This window comes from Lithobates pipiens, unplaced genomic scaffold (genome assembly GCF_037356315.1).
Source record: "Lithobates pipiens isolate NorthernLeopardFrog02 unplaced genomic scaffold, aLitPip1_a1.2 Scaffold_8, whole genome shotgun sequence".
Lineage (NCBI taxonomy): Eukaryota > Metazoa > Chordata > Amphibia > Anura > Ranidae > Lithobates > Lithobates pipiens.
This window is the reverse complement of record NW_027507903.1, coordinates 557,550,595-557,574,658: the sequence shown is the minus strand read 5'-3', so window position 1 is coordinate 557,574,658 and position 24,064 is coordinate 557,550,595. Positions and strand designations below refer to the sequence as shown.

Genomic DNA, 24,064 nt, shown 5'->3' with positions numbered 1-24,064 from the left:
CAAAGCTGCACAGATTTGTAATATTTACTGGGGCCCCTTGTCTGCATAGGCTATTCTCTGGAAAAGGTGAACTTAGCCTTTAAAAACACACATACATTGCAGGCCTGCAGTCAGGGGAGGGCTGGGCCAGGGGGCAGGGATGCAATTGCCCCCTGGGCTGCTCTGATACGCAGTGGCAAAGGCTGCTGTGTCGTCAGCTCAAAACCGCAACATGCACAGTTCTTGAGCTGGCCGAGTCCAGTACTGTGAGCCAGCGATGTCTTCATGTCAGGGCTGACAGTCTGTGTTACACAGCACAGCCCCGCCCAGCCCCTCCCTACTCCACACCATTGGCTGGCAGAGGCTGGACCTGCTCTCTGCTCAATCTGAGCAGTTGGCTGGAATCCAGTGAGGCTCCTGGGAGGCTGGGACCATCCAAGTAAGTGAGCTCCTCCTCTCTGCAGCCAAAGAGTTTTTTCTAGCAGCCTGTGCCAGTACCTTGCCCTCCTAGGGCTAGGTGGTATGATGAGGGCTCTCACTGACATGCTGCAGTTTGGCTGCAGTGCTGGTGTACTGGCAGTCATCCTGCATTTTGCCCCTGGGACATAGAGGATGCAAATTTTTACTGCATGTTCTGAAAGTGCACAAAACGTCCTGCACTTTCAGAACATGCAGCAACAATGAGTAACCTAAAAGAAGTCTGAGGGGGTGTGACACCCGCCAGTACACCCGCACTGCAGCCAAACCGCAGCACACCAGTGTGAGCCTAAATGCTTGTATTCACTTGCAGGAGCTACTGCCACTCCTCTGAAAGGTGATCCATGCTCAGGTCACTTTTCAGAGGCATTTGACAGGCAGTGAATAGTTGATATCACATTTCATCCCTGCCTGCTTTAACCCCCCTAAATGCCAATCCCTGCAGGTAATGACACAGTTCACTTTGAACTCCACCTTATTTCCATTACTCTCTGTAGGTATTAGATGTGGTCTCACCTTTTTGTTTGCACATCTAATACCAAAGGGTACTTTCACACTGGGGCGATGTGGGCGGTAGTGGTACAGCGCTGCTCGTTTTAGTGGCGCTTTATCATTGTTTTAGTGGTGCTAGCGGGGCACTTTTAACCCCCACTAGTGGCCAAAGAAAGTGTTGCATTCATTTCAATAGGCTGGGCACCTCTCCCAAACCGCCCCAATAATGCTGCTTGCTGGACTTTTCAGAATGTCCTTCAAGCGCACCGCCCCTTTGGGAAACCTGGGGTGGCATAAGAAGCGCTTTACAGGTGCTATTTTTTAGCACTAAAACGCCTGTACAGCGCCTTCAGTGTTAAAGGACCCTAAAGAGAGTTCTGGAAATAAGGTGGAGTTCAAAGTGAATTTCTACACCTAAGTGGAGCCCCCCTTTCAGAAGATTTGAGGATATTATTAAACCCAGAGACTGGTGGACTTAGGCCACAATAGACAGATTGAAATTCTGCCGGTTCAGCAGACATTTCAATCTATCTCTGTGCAGACTGGTTGTACAGAATTTGACTCCATCAACTGACAGTACAACCAGTGTGTCTTTATGTTTTTTAGCGATCAGTGCTGGCTGCTATAGCTGCCAGCAGTGATCACTGTATTCTGATGGCTTGGAAACTTTCACCTCAGAGCACACACCGACACACGGCTCTTACGGAAGCTTGGTAATTCAAGTTCTGGGCTTCCCTAACATTACAGCCCTGTGCGGCTGTGACCAAGTCTGGGCAAGAGCTGGGATATGACATTACTTACCTCATATCCCTGCCACTCCTAAACCTGCTCCACTGCAGCACCAGGCCCAAAATGCCCTTAATCTGGTCTGTGCTCCGGCATGCGTCTGCATGTGCATTTCTTACTATCCGCAATTGAGACAGGAGGAACCTGCACCCTGGTGACAGCACAGTCTTTAGTCTTCATCTTCCTGCAGCCTCATTGGTCTGTGTACTGTGTGTGGGGAAGGGGCCAGCTCTTTTTCTCAGTCTCTCTGGGGGCAATCATGCAGTCTCGTTCTGAGAGACTGCTCCATTCTCTGAGAGACTGCTCCACTTCACACTGCCTGTACAGAGACTGACTGCTTCACAGTGCCTGCACAGAAAGTGACTGCTCTCTCTGTGCAGGCAGTGTCAAGCGAGGTCTGTGGAGGCAGTGTGAAGCGGGGTCTCTCTCTGTGGAGGCAGTGTGAAGCGGGGTCTCTCTCTGTGGAGGCAGTGTGAAGCGGGGTCTCTCTCTGTGGAGGCAGTGTGAAGCGGGGTCTCTCTCTGTGGAGGCAGTGTGAAGCGGGGTCTCTCTCTGTGGAGGCAGTGTGAAGCGGGGTCTCTCTCTGTGGAGGCAGTGTGAAGCGGGGTCTCTCTCTGTGGAGGCAGTGTGAAGCGGGGTCTGTGCAGGCAGTGTGAAGCGAGGTCTGTGCAGGCAGTGTGAAGCGAGGTCTCTCTCTGTGGAGGCAGTGTGAAGCGGGGTCTCTCTCTGTGCAGGCAATGTGAAGCAGTCTCTCTCTGTGCAGGCAATGTGAAGCAGTCTCTCTCTGTGCAGGCAATGTGAAGCAGTCTCTCTCTGTGCAGGCAATGTGAAGCAGTCTCTCTCTGTGCAGGCAATGTGAAGCAGTCTCTCTCTGTGCAGGCAATGTGAAGCAGTCTCTCTCTGTGGAGGCAGTGTCAAGCAGTCTATCTCTCTTTGGGGCAATGTGGAGCAGTCTCCCTCTCTCTCTGTACAGGGAATGTGATGTAGATGGGTGGTGAGCTGATTCAGTGGTTCAATGGGCCACTTAACTGGACTTGCCCCCCAGGCCTAAGGCTGCCAGCCCTCCCCTGCCTGCAGTCAGCCTATTTTCTTTTTTCTGCTAATGACAGGACATACACACCTGCTCTACCGCACACAGCTTTTCTACAGTTCCCTTAAAGTGCTTCATGCAGTCCTCTGCCAGGTGGAGGTGTGTGGAATACTGCACAGGAGAAAAGATTACACAGTTAGAGAGGGACTGATAAAACAAAGGTTTAAATTTGCTGACAATGGTTTACATCGTGGGACATTTCTGTTGTACATTGCTATATACAGTCTTTAACCTCCATTTGAGGACATTTTCAGGTATTAATCCTGACAGTGTTGTAGCTTGTACAGAACAATTACACTACTACCAGTTTGACTGGTAATAGTATGGAGGCCGACATTGCCGACATCACATTCTGCAAATGCTATTTTTCTCAACGTCACGTTTACCCTTTAACTACTTCCATACGTCCAGTCACTAATCCAGAAGAAGTGTGCAGATAAAGACTTCAGACTTTACTCTCTCTGACAAAATTAGTATAAAAGAGTAAGGCCTCTTTCACACCGACGTCCCGTTCAGGCCCGCCTGTCAGTTTTTTAGGCGGACCTGAACGGGTGCTCCATAGAGGTCTATGGAGCGTCGGATGTCAGCGGTGACATGTCCGCTGACATCCGACCCGCTCCGTTCCGAAAAAGTGTAACGGAGGAAAAAGCTATTTTTCCATCCGTCTGCGGATCGGATCGGATGACGACGGGCACTGCGGTCCGTCGTCATCCGATCTCCCATAGGGGAGAGCGGCGCTGTGACAGGTCCGTCCCTGCGCAGTGTGCAGAGACGGAGCTGTCATCTCCCTGCTCAGCGGGGATCGGCGGAGTGATCCCCGCTGAGCAAACAGACATCCACGGGGCGGATCAGAACTGATCCGCCCCGTGTGAAAGGACCCTAAGTGTCCACATATCAGCCAGGAAATTGGTATTTTTAGAAGATGGTTAACAATGATAGCCTTTGTTTGCTTTAAAATCTGAACTGCGGGCACACAGCTAAATTCCCCGGTTACATACATATATGGAAGTGGTTTTACCTGCCAAAAGATTTGCATTTTTGTCCAACCCAGTTCTGAGACTAAACAATTCTACAATCCCATGCTACCTTTTTGGCAATATACACATTTGTTAAAGCTGCTAGGCACCAATCTGACTCTACCCCTTGGTAAAGGTGGTCAGTAACAGTGGGTGAGAATAAAAGGAAGAGGCACGCTATGAGTACAATGTGTTACAGTCTATTGAAATTAATAACAATAGTGATCATCAAAAATGTAAATAACGTGAGCATTCCAAATAAAACAATACATTTCATATATTAAAAAACAGCATCAAATATATATTGCTTCCAATTCCCCAAAAAAACAACTGTGCTTTTTTAACAAAAAGTCTTTTAGCAGTGTCACATAGTTACATAGCTAGTAAGGTTGAATAAAGACACCAGTCCATCCAGTTCAACCCGAGTGAGTGTAGACAATTGTCCCTATCCCTGTACATTGTACACTCACATCTGTCCCTACCCTCAAGGAGCCAACAAACGGTAAATGGTACTCTTAAGAGCACACTACTCACCTTATTTAATTCCTTCTGATATTGTGGCATCTTTTTCAGTATTTGGGACAGGTCTTTGATGTTTGCCTGAGAAGGGGAAAAAAACAAAACAAAAAAACACAACATTTGAGAAAGAACTCTTTCACACTGCACTCCTACTGTCAGGTTGGCTTTAGTCTTGGGATGGATCTTAAAGAATGAATACACACGAGAATTTAAAACTCCAGCTAAAATTTAAATAAAGCATATAATTAATGCAGACAGCACATACAGCCTACATGTTGCCCCTCTGGGCACTGTAATGCACAGGATTATCCAATTGTTTTTTGGGAACATCTTCTGGATTCCATTTTATATAAAATTTACTGAAAATTCCTGGTCCAGCCCACCACACCCTTCTCAAGCTCAGTCCAATCATTCACTACATCTCCAACATATTTCTTAAGATGTTGCACTCTTACTGGATTCTTCAGATTATTATTGCCACAGTAGATTTTCCGACAGAGTACCACAGCTACCTCGCTGGCTGTATAACCCTTGATGACTTCCCTGGCTCCCTGATGACTACTCAACCTTGCACTCATTCCCAGCTTCACAAGTGTCTGCTTGGTCCTGCCTTCATTTCTCCATTTTCCCTGCTGGAATTGCCATTCTATGCACACTTCCATCTTTGCCTGCTTACCCTTCATGTTCCATTCCCTCTGCCAACAAGTTTAACATTTCTAAACTATGTAAACTCGGTATCGGCTGAAAGCAGGCAAAAAGCATTGAATGAAAACTTTGCATCTTTTCACACCTGTGAGGCCTACCAAAACTGGATCACAGGGTCCTACCTTTGCCCGGTGCTCCTCTCCCATCTCAGTCTACCACATTCCTATCTGTACACACTGTCCATTACCTACTTTTCCTTACCCTTAATCTGTCAAACTCCTTATGCTTTCCCCCTCAGGTGCGGTGTTTTTTTTTTCTGCAAATTATTTTCCAACAAGCATACATATAAGAGATGCAAGAAACAAATAAAGAAGCTTTATGAGTAGGCATGTTCGAAGAAGGAGTAGACGATATATAGAGTAAATTATTACAAGCCAATAGACCCAAAACATGTAAATACAGTTTCAATAGTGACAAGTAGAAATAATAAACTCCAAATCTAAAGAATTAGCTGTAGCATGAATGGAGAAGCTCACTCCTGCTGTGCTGCTCGCTTTTTCATAAATCAAGTTGAGAAAAAAATGAAGGGGTATAAAAAAAGGCAAGGGGAGGGGGGGGGGGGAGGAAATCAGAAGCAAACTTGGCAGTAAAATAGAAGAATCATGAACAAACGACAGTAGTGCGGTTAGGAAAAGCAAATAGGAGGGAGGGGAGAGGGTAGAGATGGGGACAGATCCACCTGGGGGTCCCTTGAAAAGATAGAAAAAGATAGAAGAGGTACAAAAGGGCCATCCCAAAATTTGAAAAGACCTACTTATTAAGTAACACACTTACCATCATCAAAGAAATATGGACTGGTGCCAATAAAACCAGGTTTTAATGGAAAACAGCCCACCTATTACTTTGGAAATGTGTTAAGTCCTCCGTTCACTCTCTTTCCTGGACTTTAATTTAGCCACAAGTGCTTACCAGCAGGCTGGAATACAAGCCATAGAAGCATTCAGGAGGTGCCACAGGAACAATTTTCTTAACATTTTGTTTGGGCTCTGGTTGGTATGAAAAAGAAAAATGGAAGGTTCCAGGGGGACAACAAAATCTGTAAAGCATGAAGTCACGTACTCTTGGCCAATAACCAATTTCCAGCATGACCAGGAGATATGTTTAACAGAGCTGGGGTCCTGTACCAGGAGAGAATTTTAAAGGATAAATTCACGTTTCTGCACGTTTCACCAATATTTAGGCTGTAACATGTTCAGCATCTGACTCCTCTCACTCAGATACCACCACCCCCCCCCCCCCCCTCCTTGTGGCAGTTAGCCAAGGGTCTTCTCCCCACACGCGCTGTCACAATTTAAAGAGTGTGGCTGTGCGAGGCTCTGCCCACATGGCCACATAATGGATTCACGGATCCCTGTGAATCCATGAACTACAAGTACTGACAGCCTTTGTGAAGGACGGCTTGTAGTTCTTAATGATATATTAGAGGTACGGGCAGACAGCTATACAGACAGCTTGCAGGTGCTAGCATTACACAATGCAATGCTTAACAGGCTCCAGAAATAAATAAATAAAAAAATAAAAAAAGAAGAAGAAGAAGTACATTTATTTTGTTTGGTTAAGGTAAAAAATTTTTTTGTAAAGGTGAACTTATCCTTTAAAATTGTATTCTTGTATTTAGGAGCATATCAAGGTTTTTAATGTGAAGAGAAAAATTATTTGAGGGTGTATCAGCATAAAAGTGATAGACAAGTCTTGTTCCCATGCAGATATAAAAGCAGGGCAATCTACCATTCTGGAGGCAATCAGCTGAGTATATAAAAGTGATAGTGAGGGTCGCAGAGGTCCAGTGAAAGAGCAAAAGATCTCAAAACTCTGTGGGCGCCTAAAATTCGCCTGAAAGAGGCAAGGAAGTGGTGCAAATGTAACGCAGAAAGGAAGTTGGTAGGGGCCCATAGGGCAAATCGACGATTAGCCTGAACTGCAGCAAAAATGAAAAAGGCATTTTATAAGTTAGCAGAGAGTCGACTTAGTAAAAAAGATTTCCTCAGGTCCGAGGAAAAATTTGGGCTTTCAATTAGGGGGAGCAGTTGGGAAGTGAAAGGAGCCAGGCTCATATTGTTTGATCGTTTTCTGGCAGTAAACGACAGCACGCCCATCGTCGGAGGAGTCTGCAAGTAATGTGGCAGAGGGTTATGACACCAGAATACATTTAACGAAAGCCAAACAATGGAGTTTTCGAAAGTAACTCAGGTCTTGCCAGGTTCATGTCTGTGCCAGTCTACCATTCTGAAAAGACGACAAACTAGATAGTATGTTAAGAAACCCGGTAAGGGAATTCCACCAAAGGTTTTAGGCCTCATAAGGAGAGTTTGTGTGTGGGGTTCTTCCCAGCCCAGATACATTTCCTGACAATGGGGGTGAGCGGTCAAATGAAGCCCAGGGAAATAGAGATTGGTAAAAAATTCAGGAGGTATAAGCCCTTGTACACACAGTCGGAGATTCCATCGGAATGTGTCCGATCGGAGCGTTTTGTCGGATATTCCGACTGTGTGTAGTCTGCATTGGACTGTTTCCGTCGGAATATCCTTCGGACCAACTTTTCCAACTTGCCGGAAATATTTTCTGACAAAATGCTCCGATCGGACATACACCGATCATGTGTAGAGAATTCCGATCGGACAAAGTGCCACGCATGCTCATATCAAATTCCTACACCAAAGCTATTGGCTACCAGCGTGAACATAGTCCCGTCGTAACGAAATAACGTCATCATGTCGGATTTTCCGACAACTTTGTCCAACCGTGTGTATACAACAGTGTCTGACAAAATCCGACGGATTTGGTTGTCAGAATCTCCGACCGTGTGTACAAGGGCTTAGAGTTTGGGAAGAATAGACATTTTTATTATATTTCATCCCCTGAACAAGCAGAAAGGTTATGGGTTCCATTTACTGAGTAAGGATTGAACCTTTTTCAGTAGAGCAGCAAAATGTAATGTGTGTTTTAGAGATGTTTCTAGGGATAGTGGCACCCAGGTACCAAATAGAAATGGATCTCCATTTGAATATAAAATTGGATTGGATTTTCTGGATTTGGGCAGGAGGAATGGCGATATTGAGGGCTTTAGAGTTCTGAACGTTTATTTTTAGGTTAGAAACGCCTTTTTCAACCAGGGTGTCTTGAGGTTTCTTCAGGGATGCCTTGGCAAAATGGCTAAAAAATTGTATACTATACTTCTGTGCACAGAACTTCTCCACAAATGTAATTTCCTGCTTTTGTTATTGGCTCACCGATTTTCCCAGAAGTCTGCACTAAGTTATATGTAAAATGTTGAGCATCCTATGCAACAGGAATTATATTGTTGGTGACATACTCCCTAAGGGTGAATTACTTCTGAAGGGATGCAGACACTGCAACTTTCCTCATTAGAAGATTGCAAGTGCATCAGCTTATCAGACTGAACATAGACACTTCCATTCAGAAACCAGACTTCCAAGGACATAAAACATTTTCTTAAGAACAGAACCAAGTAGGACAGAGTTTGTTAAAAACCTTGCAATGTATATGGATCACCCAGAGAGGATAGTTTTTTTCCCCTCAACAAAACTGGAGTTACTCTTTGAAGATTCCTGGCTACCCAAACATGTGATTTATCTTGCTTGACTGCAAGCCAAACAATGATGTCACATGCCTCTAGTTTCATTTTCCATTGGAATCTATGGAAAATTCAGCATGGGCGCTGCATACTACAGGATACAGAATAAACCCTACCTTGTCGGTTGTCATTCTTTTACTCTCACAGAAAGACCTCAGCAGCTCAGTGACTTTCCTGCAATAGAGAGGGCATGCGCTCAAAGGGAGGACCTGAGAAAATGTGATACATACAATTACTGAAGACAAAGCGATGCCTACTTGGACACATCTGCAATGTGCATGTGACGGAGCTCCACCCACAGGTCATCATCGTCGTCCAGAAGAACCTGCTTTTCCCGGGAATCTCCAATGCCCGTAGTCTCATAGCTGGAGGCAAAATAAGAAATTATGGATCAAAAACCAACAACCAGAATCCAGTCATAACAGAAAATTCAGCGTTGGGTCTTTAACCACTTTCAGACCGGACCATTTTGCTGGTCAATGACCAGAGGTCTTTTTACAATTTGGCACTGCGCTGCTTTAACTGGTAATTGCACGGTCATGCAATGTTGTACCCAAACAAAATTTGCGTCCTTTTCTTCCCACAAATAGAGCTTTCTTTTGATGGTATTTGATTGCCTCTGCGATTTTTATTTTTTGCGATATAAACGTAAAAAGACCGCAAATTTTGAAAAAAAAATGATATTTTCTACTTTTTGTTATTAGAAAAATCCAATAAACTCAATTTTAGTCATACATTTAAGCCAAAATGTATTCAGCCACATGTCTTTGGTAAAAAAAAAGTCAATAATTGTATATTTATTGGTTTGCGCAAAAGTTGTCACATCTACAAACTAAGGTACGTTTTCTGGAATTTACGCAGCTTTTAGTTTACGACTGCCTATCTCATTTCTTGAGGTGCTAAAATGGCAGGGCAGTACAAAACCCCCCCAAATGACCCCATTTTGGAAAGTAGACCCCCTAAGGAAATTGATAAGAGGCATGTTGAGCCCATTGAATATTTTTTTTTTTGCCTCAAGCGATTGAATAATGACAAAAAAATATATATATTCTTTTTTTTTTTTTTTACACAAAGTTGTCACTAAATGATATATTGCTCACACATGCTATGGGTATATGTGAAATGACACCCCAAAATAAATTCTGCTGCTTCTCCTGAGTACGGGGATACCACATATGTGGGACTTTTTGGGAGCCTAGCCGCGTACGGGGCCCCGAAAACCAAGCACCGCCTTCAGGCTTTCTAAGGGCGTACATTTTTGAGTTCACGTCTCACTACCTATTACAGTTTTGAAGGCCATAAAATGCCACGATGGCACAAAACCCCCACAAATGACCCCATTTTAGAAAGTAGACACCCCAAGCTATTTGCTGAGAGGCATGTTGAGTCCATGGAATATTTTATATTTTGCCACAAGTTGCGGGAAAATTACAAACTTTTTTTATTTTATTTTTTTCACAAAGTTGTCACTAAATGATATATTGCTCACGCATGCCATGGGCATATGTGAAATGACACCCCAAAATAAATTCTGCTGCTTCTCCCGAGTACGGGGATACCACATATGTGGGACTTTTTGGGAGCCTAGCCGCGTACGGGGCCCCGAAAACCAAGCACCGCCTTCAGGCTTTCTAAGGGCGTTACAGTTTTGAAGGCCATAAAATGCCAAGATGGCACAAACCCCCCCCCCCAAATGACCCCATTTTGGAAAGTAGACACCCCTAAATTTAGGGGTACACTAGTGAGACTAGGTAATAAATGGCGGGTGCCCTGAAACTATAAAAAAATAACTAACCAACCAGCGTCACCTGTAACAGTTATATGGTGATCACTGGTGAAAGGGTTAACTAGGGGGCAATCAGGGGGCTTTATGCGGTAGTATATGGGGGTCCCTGGCGCTATAAAAAGCTGCGGCGAAACTAAATACCTACCTGCCTAACTAGCGTCACCTGTGACACTAATACAGCGATCAGAAAAACGATTGCTTATTAGGCTGGGTTCACACTGGAGCGATGCGGGAACGCCACGAATCCGCGGCGGGTTCCTGCATTGCATGCCTCCCGGCGGCAGTTCCCACTGCCCTATGCGAACTGCTGGGAGTGTCAGTGAAATGTTAATGACACCCCCAGATCAGTTCGCATATCGCAGTGCGATCTGCAAACTTGGATCGCATGGTGTGAACACCCATGCGATCCGATTCTGCTGCGGACCATAAAAAGGGCCCCGTGCGAGTTTGCGGCGGGTGCGACGCAAATTCAGCCATACTATCTGTATGGCTGAACTCAAATCGCACAGAGATCGGATGTGATTTGCACTGCAGTGCGGTGCGAATCACATCCGTTCTCATAAACCGCTGCAATGTGAACCCAGCCTTAGTGACACTGGCGACGGGGGGTGATCACGGGGTTAAACCTTTATTGGGGGGGTTAGGGGGGTACCTTAGAACTAAAGGGGGCTAACCCTAACTGCCCTAACAGTTATTACAGTCACAAATGACACCCGCCGGGTGATCAGGGGGTTAAACCTTTATTAGGTAATAAATGGCGGGTGCCCTGAAACTATAAAAAAATAACTAACCAACCAGCGTCACCTGTAACAGTTATATGGTGATCACTGGTGAAAGGGTTAACTAGGGGGCAATCAGGGGGCTTTATGCGGTAGTATATGGGGGTCCCTGGCGCTATAAAAAGCTGCGGCGAACCTAAATACCTACCTGCCTAACTAGCGTCACCTGTGACACTAATACAGCGATCAGAAAAATGATCGCTTATTAGGCTGGGTTCACACTGGAGCGATGCGGGAACGCCACGAATCCGCGGCGGGTTCCCGCATCGCATGCCTCCCGGCGGCAGTTCACACTGCCCTATGCGAACTGCTGGGAGTGTCAGTGAAATGTTAATGACACCCCCAGATCAGTTCGCATATCGCAGTGCGATCTGCAAACTCGGATCGCATGGTGTGAACACCCATGCGATCCGATTCTGCCGCGGGCCAAAAAAAGGGTCCCGTGCGAATTTGCGGCGGGTGCGATGCGAATTCAGCCATACTATCTGTATGGCTGAACTCGAATCGCACAGAGATCGGATGTGATTTGCACTGCAGTGCGGTGCGAATCACATTCGTTCTCATAAACCGCTGCAATGTGAACCCAGCCTTAGTGACACTGGTGACGGGGGGTGATCACGGGGTTAAACCTTTATTGGGGGGGTTAGGGGGGTACATTAGAACTAAAGGGGGCTAACCCTAACTGCCCTAACAGTTATTACAGTCACAAATGACACCAATGCAAAAAAAAAAAAAATGACATTGGTGTCACTGTGACTGGGGGGCAGGGGTAATTGGGGGGGGTGATCGGGGGGGTGTGAGTGTGCCTGGCATGTTCTACTGTGTAGTGACGTGTTGGTGCAACTCACCGATCTTCTCTCCTTGGTGTCGGAACGAAAAATACCGACACGGAGGAGAGAATACATCACTTCCTCTCCTGTGTTTACATTACAGGAGAGGAAGTGATGTCACGAAGGATTTCTATTCGTCGGGAGCGATCGCGAGGGGGTGGCCATGAATGAATGGCCGCCCCCTCGTCCGGGATCGCTCCCGAACGAATACCAACCGCCGCAGGCACCGGGCGGGGGCCCGATCGGGCCCCCGACCCGCGGGAAGGCAGGGACGTACATGTACGCCAATATGCCTGCCCGTGCCATTCTGTCGACGTACATCGTCGTGCGGTGGTCGGGAAGTGGTTAAGTAAGGGTTAGTTACATATGTGCTATATCAAAGTGAAGGAGGGGGGAAATTCCATTTCATGACTTGATAGTTTGACTGAGAGCATGCCTTCTGGGTCAATTCAGGGCAACTAGGATCACCAGAACACACTCAGCCCCGATCTGGCGAGACAGGTGAGGGAGAATCTTCAAGGGAGGAAAGGTACATATCAAAGAGAACTGATTTCACAGGGTCACCAGAGCATCCACTGAAAAGGCCTTGGATCCCTTGACCAAAATAGGAATCTTTCAAGTTTGCTACTGAATCACGATGCTTGGAGATGCATCTTGCTCTTCCTCCATTCCCCCCTGGTCCAGGCTCTGATGGCAATTGAAGTCCGCATGCCAAAATTTGGGGGGTGGGCAGAGGACATGAACATGCACCAGAAGGTGAGAAAGAGGGGAGGGAACCCAGCCAGGACAGTAAGGGAAGAGTGCCCCGGTAAGCACACTGCTAAAGTCACCCCCCCCCCCCCCCATCGATGGCTGTGGGATTTAACCCTTCATACACCTGGCTTCATCCACTTCTTTAGAAGGCGGGTCACAGTAGTGTGGATTGCCTGCGTCTTGGACCTATATATCACCACGCTGCTAACCCAACATGCTGCAACTGTGTGCCAAGAGGGGCGCCTAACACAGGATCCAGCAACCTAGGCAACTTTACAGGCCAGCCCCATGTCTTCTCTGTTTGGGTCCAGATCGCCCCCCCGAAGCTCTCGCTTTGGGGCAACGATCCAGAAGTTGCACAAGATGCTGCTGTGGCTGGAACAAAGCGAGAGAAAGTTGATCATAGAAACCAGAAAGTCTAGGCAATAAAATCCCCACACAGTAGTGAGGAGACATCCAACACCTAATGACACCATCAAAGTACCGAGGCCTGCAGGGAAGGGAGTGGTTGTATAAGGGTCCTTGCAGTTTTTTTGTCAGTGTCCAATCACCTGAAGGTATCTGCCTGTAGCCCAATCTCCTCTGAACCTGCCTGCGTCCTGTATGAACAATAAACCGCTCTAGTGAGCGAGACATATTTGAACCTCAAACAGCCGCTTGATTTCCCTGCACACAATATGGGAGGTTTATCTGCTTTCTCTATACAGTATGTGTATAGGGGCTGAACCAGCCAAACTAGGAGCTTAAAGTAATTGTAAAGTCTCTTTTTCAATAAGAATAACAAAGATGTTATATTTGCCTCCTCTGTACAGTGGATTTGCACAGAGAAGCCCAGATCCTCCTCTTCTTGGGTCCCTCTTCTGTGATTCAGGTCTCTCCCTCCTGTTCAGTGCCTCCACAGTAAGCAGCTTGCTATGGGGGCAGCCGAGCTGATTGACAGCACCCTGTGTCCATTCAGACATGGAGCACCGCCCTGGCCCCTCTCTCCTCTTAATGGCTAGTTGACTGATTGACAACCAATGGTGCCGCTGCTGTGTCTTAGTCAATCAGGAGGGAGAATCTCGGATGGCTGAGACACTCGTGGACATCACTGGACAGAGAGGCACCTCAAGTAAGTGTTAGGGGGGCTGCTGCACACAGAAGGCTTTTTATCTTAAATTCATAGAATGCATTAAGATAAAAAAAAAGAAATTCTGCCTTTACAACCACTTTAATGGGCAACTCCAAACAAACAGCTAAAAACAGAGATAAAAAGTGTTGAACTAAAGAACAAAAAATATATTTATTCCAACCAGCACATCTAAAAGAGCAGTAAGCTGCCATATGTTTTCTTTTTTCAGGCTTCTTTTTCCTTTATGTTCTGTCAGTAACACACTTCCTGTCCTAGGGTGACCACGCTTACTGTACTGTATATCTTTTGTCACCTTATGACAAAAATGACCTATCCTCCATAAAAAACAGGTGAGGTGTTCTGCGGGCTTCAGAGATAAATGGGTACTAACTGATAAGAGTGCAGCACAGACAATAGGAAGCTATCGGTTGACCACATTTCTGGCAGGATCGACAGGTATTTTTTTGAATTTATTGCGCAGATATAACATATTTTCAAATGGTATATTTAACAGACTAAAATTAACCAAAAAAGAGAAGTTAATTGTAAGGGTTTACATACACTTTAAAAGAACATTTTTCTTGGACCAGATTACTTCACAACAGTTTATAAAAGTAAATTTGCATATTCATACGATTCACCCACCCTTGCTGTGCTATAGGTCTGCATAGCATAAGGGGGATGAAAACCTACTGGTATATGTCTTGCTTGATGTCTAGCAGGTCATGAGCCATGGCCTGAAAGGTAAGTTCATGCAGGAGGGGAGACACAGGGTCATATCCACGATCCACAATGAGGAGCTGGGAGCGGGACTTGTCTGGGCCCTGGGATGGAGAGAAGCAGGTGAGAACACAGGGAAGAGAAAAGCATTTGGGAAGAATGTGGAGAAGGACAGTAAAGTCTCATAACCAGAATCCACCATCACCTCTACAGTAAGTATATAACCCCAACATGCTTCCGACGCCGACATATGCTTGGTATTCACCATAGAGAATAAAGATCACTATAGATGGATACCTAGATACACTAGAGAAATGCTCAAGCAGCCCCAATGGCAGATAATGCAACAGAACAGGAATAAGATGAACGGCATGGAGAAAAGCAAACATGCAGGAAGAGGCAAACATTTTCTGACACAATTATGCATTTATATTTTATTTAAAGAGGAGCCCTACCAAAAACATAGCACAGTTGCACATTGTTCCCTTTCTGGATAATGCCACTAGAAAAGTTTCCACTTTCCATTCCTGAATCCTTACTGATTAATAGAAATGAAAGAGTTATGAAAACAATGGTGGATACTGGATAGTACACCATTTTAATGTTATCGTAACAGGATAGTGGCACCCTTTACTGTGTCATTGCCCGTTTACCAATGCATGATTTTAAATTGTCCAAAAAGGGTCAAATGATACAGATAAATGTAGTTAACAGCATATACAGTTAGGTCCATGTAAATTTGAATATTCAATTTTCATACTTTTGGCTCTGTATGCCACCAGCATTTAATTAAAATTAAACAATCTGCGGAAACAAAGTGCAGACTTTCAGCGTTAATTCAAGGGGTTGAATATAAATAAAGTACAAATTTTAGGAACTGCAACTATTTTTATACACAGTCCCCCCATTTTTAGGGACTCAAATGTAATTGGACAAATGAATACAATCATAAATAAAATGTTCATTTTTAATATTTTGTTGAGAATCCTTTACTGGCAATGACTGCCTGAAGTCTGGAACCCATGGACATTACCAAAGACTGGGCTTTCCCCCCTTTCTGATGCTTTTCCAAGCTCTAACTGCAGTGGTCTTCAGTTCTTTGTTTGTGGGCCTTTCAGCCTTTGGTTTTGCCTTCAGAAAGTAAAATGGATGCTCAATTGGGTTGAGATCAGGTGATCGACTCTATTGACTCAGCTATTGCACAACATGCCACTTCTTTTCCATAAAAATCATCGATCATTGTCCATCTGTTCTGTGAAGTGCCGTCCAATCATTAGCCGAATCTGGGCTGACAGTATATCTCTAAACAATGCAGAATTTATCTGGCCGTTTCTGTCATATCAACAATAAACACTAAATGACTCAGTGCCACTGGAAGCCATGCATTCCCCATACCCATGCCATCACACTGCCTCCACCATGTTTTACAGATAAAGTTGTGTACTATGGACCATGAGCTGTTCCAAGCCTTCTTCACACTTTTTTCTTCCTGTCTGGTACAGATTAATCATAGTTTCATCACTCCAAAGAATGCTTTTCCATAACTGGTCTGACTTTTTTAGGCTGGTTCCACACCATTGCGAATTGGATGTGGCATCACCAGATCCAATTCGCAATAGCAGGAGCTTTTGACTGGCTCTCTATGGAGCCGGATCTCATATCTCCGCAGCAGGTCCTATGCATTTTTCAGGTCCAAATTCAGCCTAAAATTCGGGCTGAAACAGTGAACCAGCATGACTGGACCCCTGCTGTGGCTGAGCCGCATGTGGCTTATATGCGAACCGAGCCTTAGATGTTTTTTTGGCAAAGTCTAATCTGGCTTTTCTATTCTTCAGGCATAAGAATGGTTTGCACCTGATGGTGAACCCTCTGCATTTGCTCTTGTGAAGTCTCTTGATTGTAGACTTTGACAATGCTACACCCACATCCTGGAGAGTCCTTTACTTGTCTGGATGTTGTGAATGGGTTTTTCTTTACCATCGAGAGGATTCTGAGATCATCCACCACTGTTGCCTTCTGTGAATGTCCAGGCCTTTTTATGTCGCTGAGCTCACCAGTGCGTTCTTCTTTCCTCAGAATGTACCAAACTGTTGATTTGGCCACTCCTAATGTTGCTGACATCTCTGATGGATTTGTTTTGTTTTTGAAGCCTTACAATGGCCTGTTTCACTTCACTTGCATAGACAGCTCCTTTGAACACATGATGTAGGTTCACAGCAATAGATTCCGAATGCAAAATAAAACACTTAGAATCAACTCCAGACCTTTTACCTGCTTAATTGATGAATAAGTAACGAAGAAGTAGGCAACACCTGGCCATGAAACAGCTTTTGATTCAATTGTCCAATTACTTTTGGTCCCTCGAAAAAGGGGGGTATTTTTAAGAGCTGTAATTCCTAAACCCTTCCTTCGATTTGGATGTACATACCCAAAAATTAAACCCGAGAGTGTGCACTTTCAGCCCATATGCATTATATAGCTACAGCTTGAATATGTTTTGGTAAATACCTGAAAAAAACTAAAATTGTGCCTGTGTCCAAATATATATGGACCTAAATTTATACAATGCTGAATTATTTATTGTGCATTGGAGTGACAGTGACTCAATACGAACAAGCTGCAAGGAATTTGATTCTATAACGCTCCACAGCACCTAACATAATATTGGTTTGTTACTATGCAAGTCCCTTCCAAGGACAGTAGTATCTTTCTACCACCTCCTCATTCTGTTACCTTTGACTCTTACCACCAAGAGCCAGATTATCAAGATACAAGACGATTGAGTGGCAGATGTGCAGAACTGTCACGATTGCAAAACTTTTCTACTTTTTAGAGTTTCTAATTTGACTTGCTACACTAAAAATGTTTTTAGTAGCGTTCCTTTTTAAGTCTGTCTATAGAATAGTGACAGGTAAGCAGCCTTTAGCCATCGTCAGAAGCGCTACAGTAATTCTAGCAACATCTTACCTCTCCCATGCTTGGGTTATCAGCTTTGAATGCGTTCAGTCGGTCCTGCACCATGTGGGCGAGGGTGGAGTTGTCTCCGTAGCCACTGCGATTAAAAAAAACAATTACTTCTACATATGTACAAGCACAGAAAGCCATTAAATAGAAATGGGGCAATTCTGCAAAAAAACTAGGGAACCAAAAGAGCAACAGAGCAAGGAAATGGTGAGCGATATGTGTAGAGGTTGGAGATTTCCACTTACACGGCACATCGTTAAGTAGAAAGAAGATAGAAGGCAGTAGAACGAGTCTCATGAGTTATTTCACTAGGATAGATGGCATATTAAAGAATCTAAGTTGTAAGCAATTTAAAGCTGAACTCTGGACTTCATATTCTTTAGCTCTCAAGCCTCCCTTCTTCCCCTGGACAGTAGTCACCAATAAAGACATTTCACATGGGCTGGATATTGGATAATCCAATCCAATATCTTTTAACTGCATCTGATTGTTGAAGCTTAATGGCTCTGGTTAGGCATCTAACATCACCCTGGGTGGAGGGCTGAAGAAAAAAGTAATCCAGCAACAAACCAATAATTCTAAAGTTCAAAATTATCCTTTAATTCACGGAAAGTGACATATGATAAAAGCAGCCAACACATTTCTGAGGTTAATAACAGTCCCTCTTCATCAGGGCTATAACAAACAAGAAATGCAAAATGAGCAAAATCTCAAGATCACCTATTAATATCCTGGCTATTGATGAGCACAAAAAACCTTTGCGATTCCAAACTATATTCTATTTTTTGGGGGGGGGGGGGGGGGATTAGTATGTAGCTGTATATAGCTCTAGAACATAACTACCCACTTGTTGAAATATTAATAGGCAGTCTAGAGTTCTATCTGCTTGCTCTGCATCATCTTAACACCAATAAGAATTGTGGCTTTACCTTGTTCCTGTGCCTTTGTGCGGGGAAATACTCCAACAGAAACACCAGTTCCATTGACAACTGTGGAGGAGGGGATTTATCCGCACTTAGGAAAAATTTCCTTTCATTTCCTGTTGTGTCTTTGGAACAGGAAGTGAAGGGAAATCTCCTCAACAGGCCTCAGACAGGAAAAACAACCCTACTACACTTTACAGCCTTTTAATCTGCCAATTAGTGGGGGAAGCCTCGTGGTGACATCTTCAGTGGATGCTTACTTGCGGTATCTGACTGATGGGTATTCCTTCAGGGTCTCACATAAGGTGGCGACCTGTTCTGCCAGGGTCTCCAGGCACCTCTCCCGAACTTCCTTCTCCATCTTGCTAAAGAGAGTGTGAAAGGAGTCCTTTGCATCTAAACAGTAGACCTAAATAAGCAGGAAATGGCAGAAGGTGATTGATGAGAAAAGGTAATAAGTAAGACAGAAACACAACTTCATTCAATAAGCACACCCTAGTGCATCAACATGGGGACAAGGTGCTTTGGCCCGACTCCCCCCTTTCCTGACCTGCATGCTCAGATAAGGGTCTGGTATGGAATTGGGGGGGGGGGGCACGCGTTTTTTTCTTTGGCATTGGGTTTCCATCGGGGGAGGGGGGGTCTAATGGCTTTTTTTTATTTGGGCGCGGGGTTCGCCCCCTCAAGATTCATACCAGACTCAAAGGGCCTGGTGCAGTTGGATCAAAGTTGGATCTTGTTCATTGAAGTCGCATGGAAGTCGGACATGAAGTCATAGAGCAAAGTCGGATCTGAAGTAATCAGAGCAGTGTGAACCAGACCAGAAACTAAATCAGCTTCCAGGTTTTTATTTTTTGTCAAAGCTTAACCACTTCAGCCCCGGACCAATAAACACCTTAAGGACCAGAGGTCTTTTTCCAATTTCGCACTGCGCTGCTTTAACTGGTAATTGCGCGGTCATGCAATATTGCACCCAAACAAAATTTGCGTCCTTTTCTTCCCACAAATAGAGCTTTCTTTTGATGGTATTTGATTGCCTCTGCGATTTTTATTTTTTGCGATATAAATGGAAAAAGAGCGAAAATTTTGAAAAAAAAAGATATTTTCTTCTTTTTGTTATAAGAAAAATCGAATAAACTAAATTTTAGTCATACATTGAGGGTAAAATTTATTCAGCCACATGTCTTTAGTAAAAAAAATGTCAATAAGCGTATATTTTTTGGTTTAGGCAAAAGTTATAGCGTCTACAAACTAGAGTACATTTTCTGGAATTTACACAGCTTTTAATTTATGACTGCCTATCTCATTTCTTGAGGTGCTAAAATGGCAGGGCAGTACAAACCCCCCCCAAATGACCCCATTTTGGAAAGTAGACACCCCAAGGAAATTGCTGATGGGTATGTTGAGCCCATTGAATATTTTTTTTTTTTGTCCTAAGGGATTGAATAATGACAAAAAAAAATAAAATAAAATAAAATTTACAAAAAGTTGTCACTAAATGATATATTGCTCACACATGCCATGGGCATATGTGAAATGACACCCCAAAATACATTCTGCTGCTTCTCCTGAGTACAGGAATACCACATGTGTGGGACTTTTTGGGAGCCTAGCCGCGTACGAGACCCCGAAATCCAAGCACCGCCTTCAGGATTTCTAAGGGCATAAATTTTTTTATTTTACTCCTCACTACCTATCACAGTTTTGAAGGCCATAAAATGCCAAGATGGCACAAAACCCCCCCAAATGACCCCATTTTGGAAAGTAGACACCCCAAGCTATTTGCTGAGGGCCATGTTGAGACCATTGAATATTTTTTTTTTTTGTCCCAAGGGATTGAATAATGACAAAAAAAAAAAAAAAAAAAAAAAAGATATATTGCTCACACATGCCATGGTTATATGTGGAATTGCACCCCAAAATATATTCCGCTACTTCTCCCGAGTATGGGGATACCACATGTGTGGGACTTTTTGGGAGTCTAGTCGCGCACGGCACCCCGAAAACCAATCACCACCTTCAGGATTTCTAAGGGTGTAAATTTTTGATTTTACTCCTCACTACCTACCTATCAGGCCGCGTACACACGGGCGGACTGTTCGCCCAACTTTGTCCGCTGAACAGTGTTTGGGCGGACAGTCCGCTCGTGTGTGGGCTTTCAGCGGACAGTTTCAGCGGACAGTTTGACGAACAAGGTTTTTCGGAAATTCCGTAAAACTGTCCGCTGAAACCTTGTTTGAGCGAACAGTCCGCCCGTGTGTAGGCTTGTTCGTCAAACTAAGTTCCGCGCATGCTCAGAAAGGATTTACACGCCGAAAGTTATAATGCAGTGTATAGGACGTCATATTTTTCGTCCCGTCGTACATGCCGTTCACGTCATCGCGCACGGTTTCAGCAAACTGTTCGTTCGTCGTGTGTGGCGATGTCCGTCCATGCTAATTTTGAGCGGACTGTTTGCCGAAACTGTTTGACGGACAAAGTTGGGCGAACAGTCCGCCCGTGTGTACGCGGCCTCACAGTTTCGAAGGCCATAAAATGCCAAAATAGCACAAAACCCCCCAAAATGACCCCATTTTGGAAAGTAGACACCCCAAGCTATTTACTGAGAGGCATGTTGAGTCCATGGAATATTTTATATTTTGCCACAAGTTGCGGGAATATTACAAACTTTTTTTTTTTTTTTGCACAAAGTTGTCACTAAATGATATATTGCTCACACATGCTATGGGCATAAGTCAAATTACACCCCAAAATAAATTCTACTGCTTCTCCCGAGTACGGGGATACCACATGTGGGGGACTTTTTGGGAGCCTAGCCACGTACGGGCCCCCGAAAACCAAGCACTGCCTTCCGGATTTAAATATAAAATGCTACCAAAAAAACTGTTAGCGATCGCAGGGATCAGGCCTGACTCTACGATCGCTGCAGTTATGTGTTTAGTGTTTTGTAAGTGACAGTGATCGATCGATACTGCACTTGGGTGGGCTGGGCAGAGGGGCAAAACGCAGGTGCTAGCAGGTATCTGGGCTGATCCCGCTAACAATGCGTTTTTTTGGAACCCTAAACTACTGGGGACGCTAGTATAGATCTGATCAGAACAGATATTGATCTGTTCAGATTCTATACCACTACGGGAGGTTTATGCTTTGCGCGTGGGTGTTAGCGGTACTGGCACTAACCTAGCGCTGCCTGGGGCGACGCAGACCCTGACCCTAAAACCTAATTGATATCACCCGCCGGGTGATCAGGGGGTTAAACCTTTATTGGGTAATAAATGGTGGGTGCCCTGATGCTATAAAAAACAAACTAACCAGAGTCACCCGTAACACTTATACGGTGATCAGTGGTGAAAGGGTTAACTAGGGGCAATCAGGGGGTTCAAATTTTTATTAGGTAGTATATGGGGGTCCCTGGCGCTATATAAAAACCTGACGGGGAACCTAAATAACTCACTGGCTAACCAGCGTCACCAGTGACACTTATACTGTGATCGCTGGTGAAAGGGTTAACTAGGGGCAATTGGGTAGTATATGGGGGTACCTAGCGCTATAAAAACCTGGCGGTGAACCTAAAAAAATAACTAGCTACCTAGCGACAGTAATGCAGCGATCAGAAAAATGATCGCTTAGTGACACTGGCAAAAGGGGGTGAAAGGGTTAACTAGCAGCAATCAGGGGGTTAAAACCATTATTGGGTAGTATATCGGGGTACCTAGCGCTATAAAAACCTGGCGGTGAACCTAAAAAAATAACTAGCTACCTAGTGACACATGCAGCGATCAGAAAAATGATCGCTTAGTGACACTGGCAAAAGGGGGTGAAAGGGTTAACTCTAGGGGCAATCAGGGGGTTAAATCTTTATTGGGGGGTGATAGGGGGCTACCCTGGACCTAACACTAACTGTCCTGACAGTTTTTACTGTCACAACTGACACTGAATGCAGTGATCAGTAAAGAAATGATCACTGCAATCAGTGACACTGTGACTGGGGGGGGGGAGGGTGGCGATCGGGGGGGGGGGGGGGGGTTTGTGTGCCTGTGTGTACCTACATGTCAGTGTAGTGTTGGTGCACACTTACTTTGTGTCTTCTCCTCGTAGTCCGGTCAAAAAGACCGCCCCGAGGAGAATGACATCACTTCCTCCTTCCTGTGTAAACAATACACAGTGGGAGGAAGCTTCTCATTGGCCAGGAGCGATCCAGAGGGGGTGGCCGAAAACCAAACGGCCATCCCCTCATCACGGAACGCTCCCGGAGGGAAACGGACCGCCGTATCCAGCGGGAGGGGGTCCGATCGGACCCCCCACCCGCTGGAAGGCAGGCACGTACATGTACGTGCTTGTGCCTGCCTGTGCCATTGTGTTGACGTACATTGGCAATACGGCGGTCCTTAAGTGGTTAAATGAACAAGTTCGAAGCCGATTGGCTACCATGCACAGCTGCACCAGATTTTGCACGCTCCAGTTTTAGTAAATCAGTAGTAAGGTTGTAACGTTAGCCTAATTTTTGTATAATGTGAAAGAGGACGTTACGCTGAGAATCGTGGGGAGACCGTGATCTTTATTCTAAGCAAAAAAAATCTAAATTGTGATTCTTGTGATTCAGACTTGTGCAGCTCTACTGTATAGCATGCATCAAGTACAGTATTAAAGAAAGGCACAATACCATATTCAGGCTGTGGGGGCATCTGTATGAAACTTCCCCCCCCCCCCAGCCTGCATGCAATCTCAGTGTCAGTGCTGAAATGGTGACAACAAAAATGGGAACCCTTGTGATTGGCTCCTCATCATTAGTGGGGACCAGATCAGTCAGTGTCAGAAAAAAAAAAAAAAAAAAAAAGACGTTGCAGAGAAACTTCAGGTATAACAAATGCCACTTTACTGATTAAGAATTAATTAAACGGCAATGCAAGTCAGGTGGAAGATAGCAGTGGGTTCTCATGCTCTGAGTGGATGTCTCGCTGCAAGTTGTTCTTGATATCTCTGGCTGACCATAATCAGCTTCACTGTATAGTTAGCAATAGTTAGATTATAATGCATTGGTCAAAAATAAATGGATACAAATGGCTTACCTGGGACTCATAGGGCAAGAAGGCCAAGTTAATTTCCTTTAATGTTTTAATTACTTTAGGGACCCTCGATTTACCCAGCTCATTAAACAATGACTCTGGGCAGGCTGTGAAAGACAAACATGATGCTTTAATTCTATTGCTCTGTAAACATCATTTAGCTTTAGTGAGGACCAAAAAAATTCTAGTACTGCTGTATAGTCAAGACATTTCATGCTTTCTGTGTGCAATGCATTTCAAAACTGCTATAACTGTTATACCCAAATGGCATCAGACTGCACAGAGAAAAAATATGACATCCCTCAAGGTCCCTTAAGTCTAGTGAGACATCAGACACAAAGATGTCTTTCAGTCTTAGGTCATACTTAATGTGATTGTAGCCATATGGAGATTTTATGAAGCATAAAAAAAAAAAAAAAGGCAAATTTACTTGATGGTTGAACCCCTTGTAAATACACATATATTGTAAATGA

The 24,064-nt window shown here is 44.5% G+C and overlaps 1 protein-coding gene across 1 annotated transcript in view; it reads right to left on the bottom strand.

The window, feature by feature from the left end:
* STXBP2 (syntaxin binding protein 2) overlaps nt 1-24,064 on the bottom strand; it is an 84,316-nt gene that overhangs the window by 18,256 nt on the left and 41,996 nt on the right. The window contains exons 6-13 of the mRNA XM_077469979.1: nt 23,595-23,698; nt 18,786-18,934; nt 17,606-17,690; nt 14,612-14,742; nt 8,917-9,024; nt 8,776-8,833; nt 4,375-4,440; nt 2,855-2,935 (exon numbers count right to left, since the gene is read on the bottom strand). Coding sequence (XP_077326105.1) covers nt 2,855-2,935; nt 4,375-4,440; nt 8,776-8,833; nt 8,917-9,024; nt 14,612-14,742; nt 17,606-17,690; nt 18,786-18,934; nt 23,595-23,698 — 782 coding nt within the window. The remainder of the gene's footprint in view (nt 1-2,854; nt 2,936-4,374; nt 4,441-8,775; nt 8,834-8,916; nt 9,025-14,611; nt 14,743-17,605; nt 17,691-18,785; nt 18,935-23,594; nt 23,699-24,064) is intronic.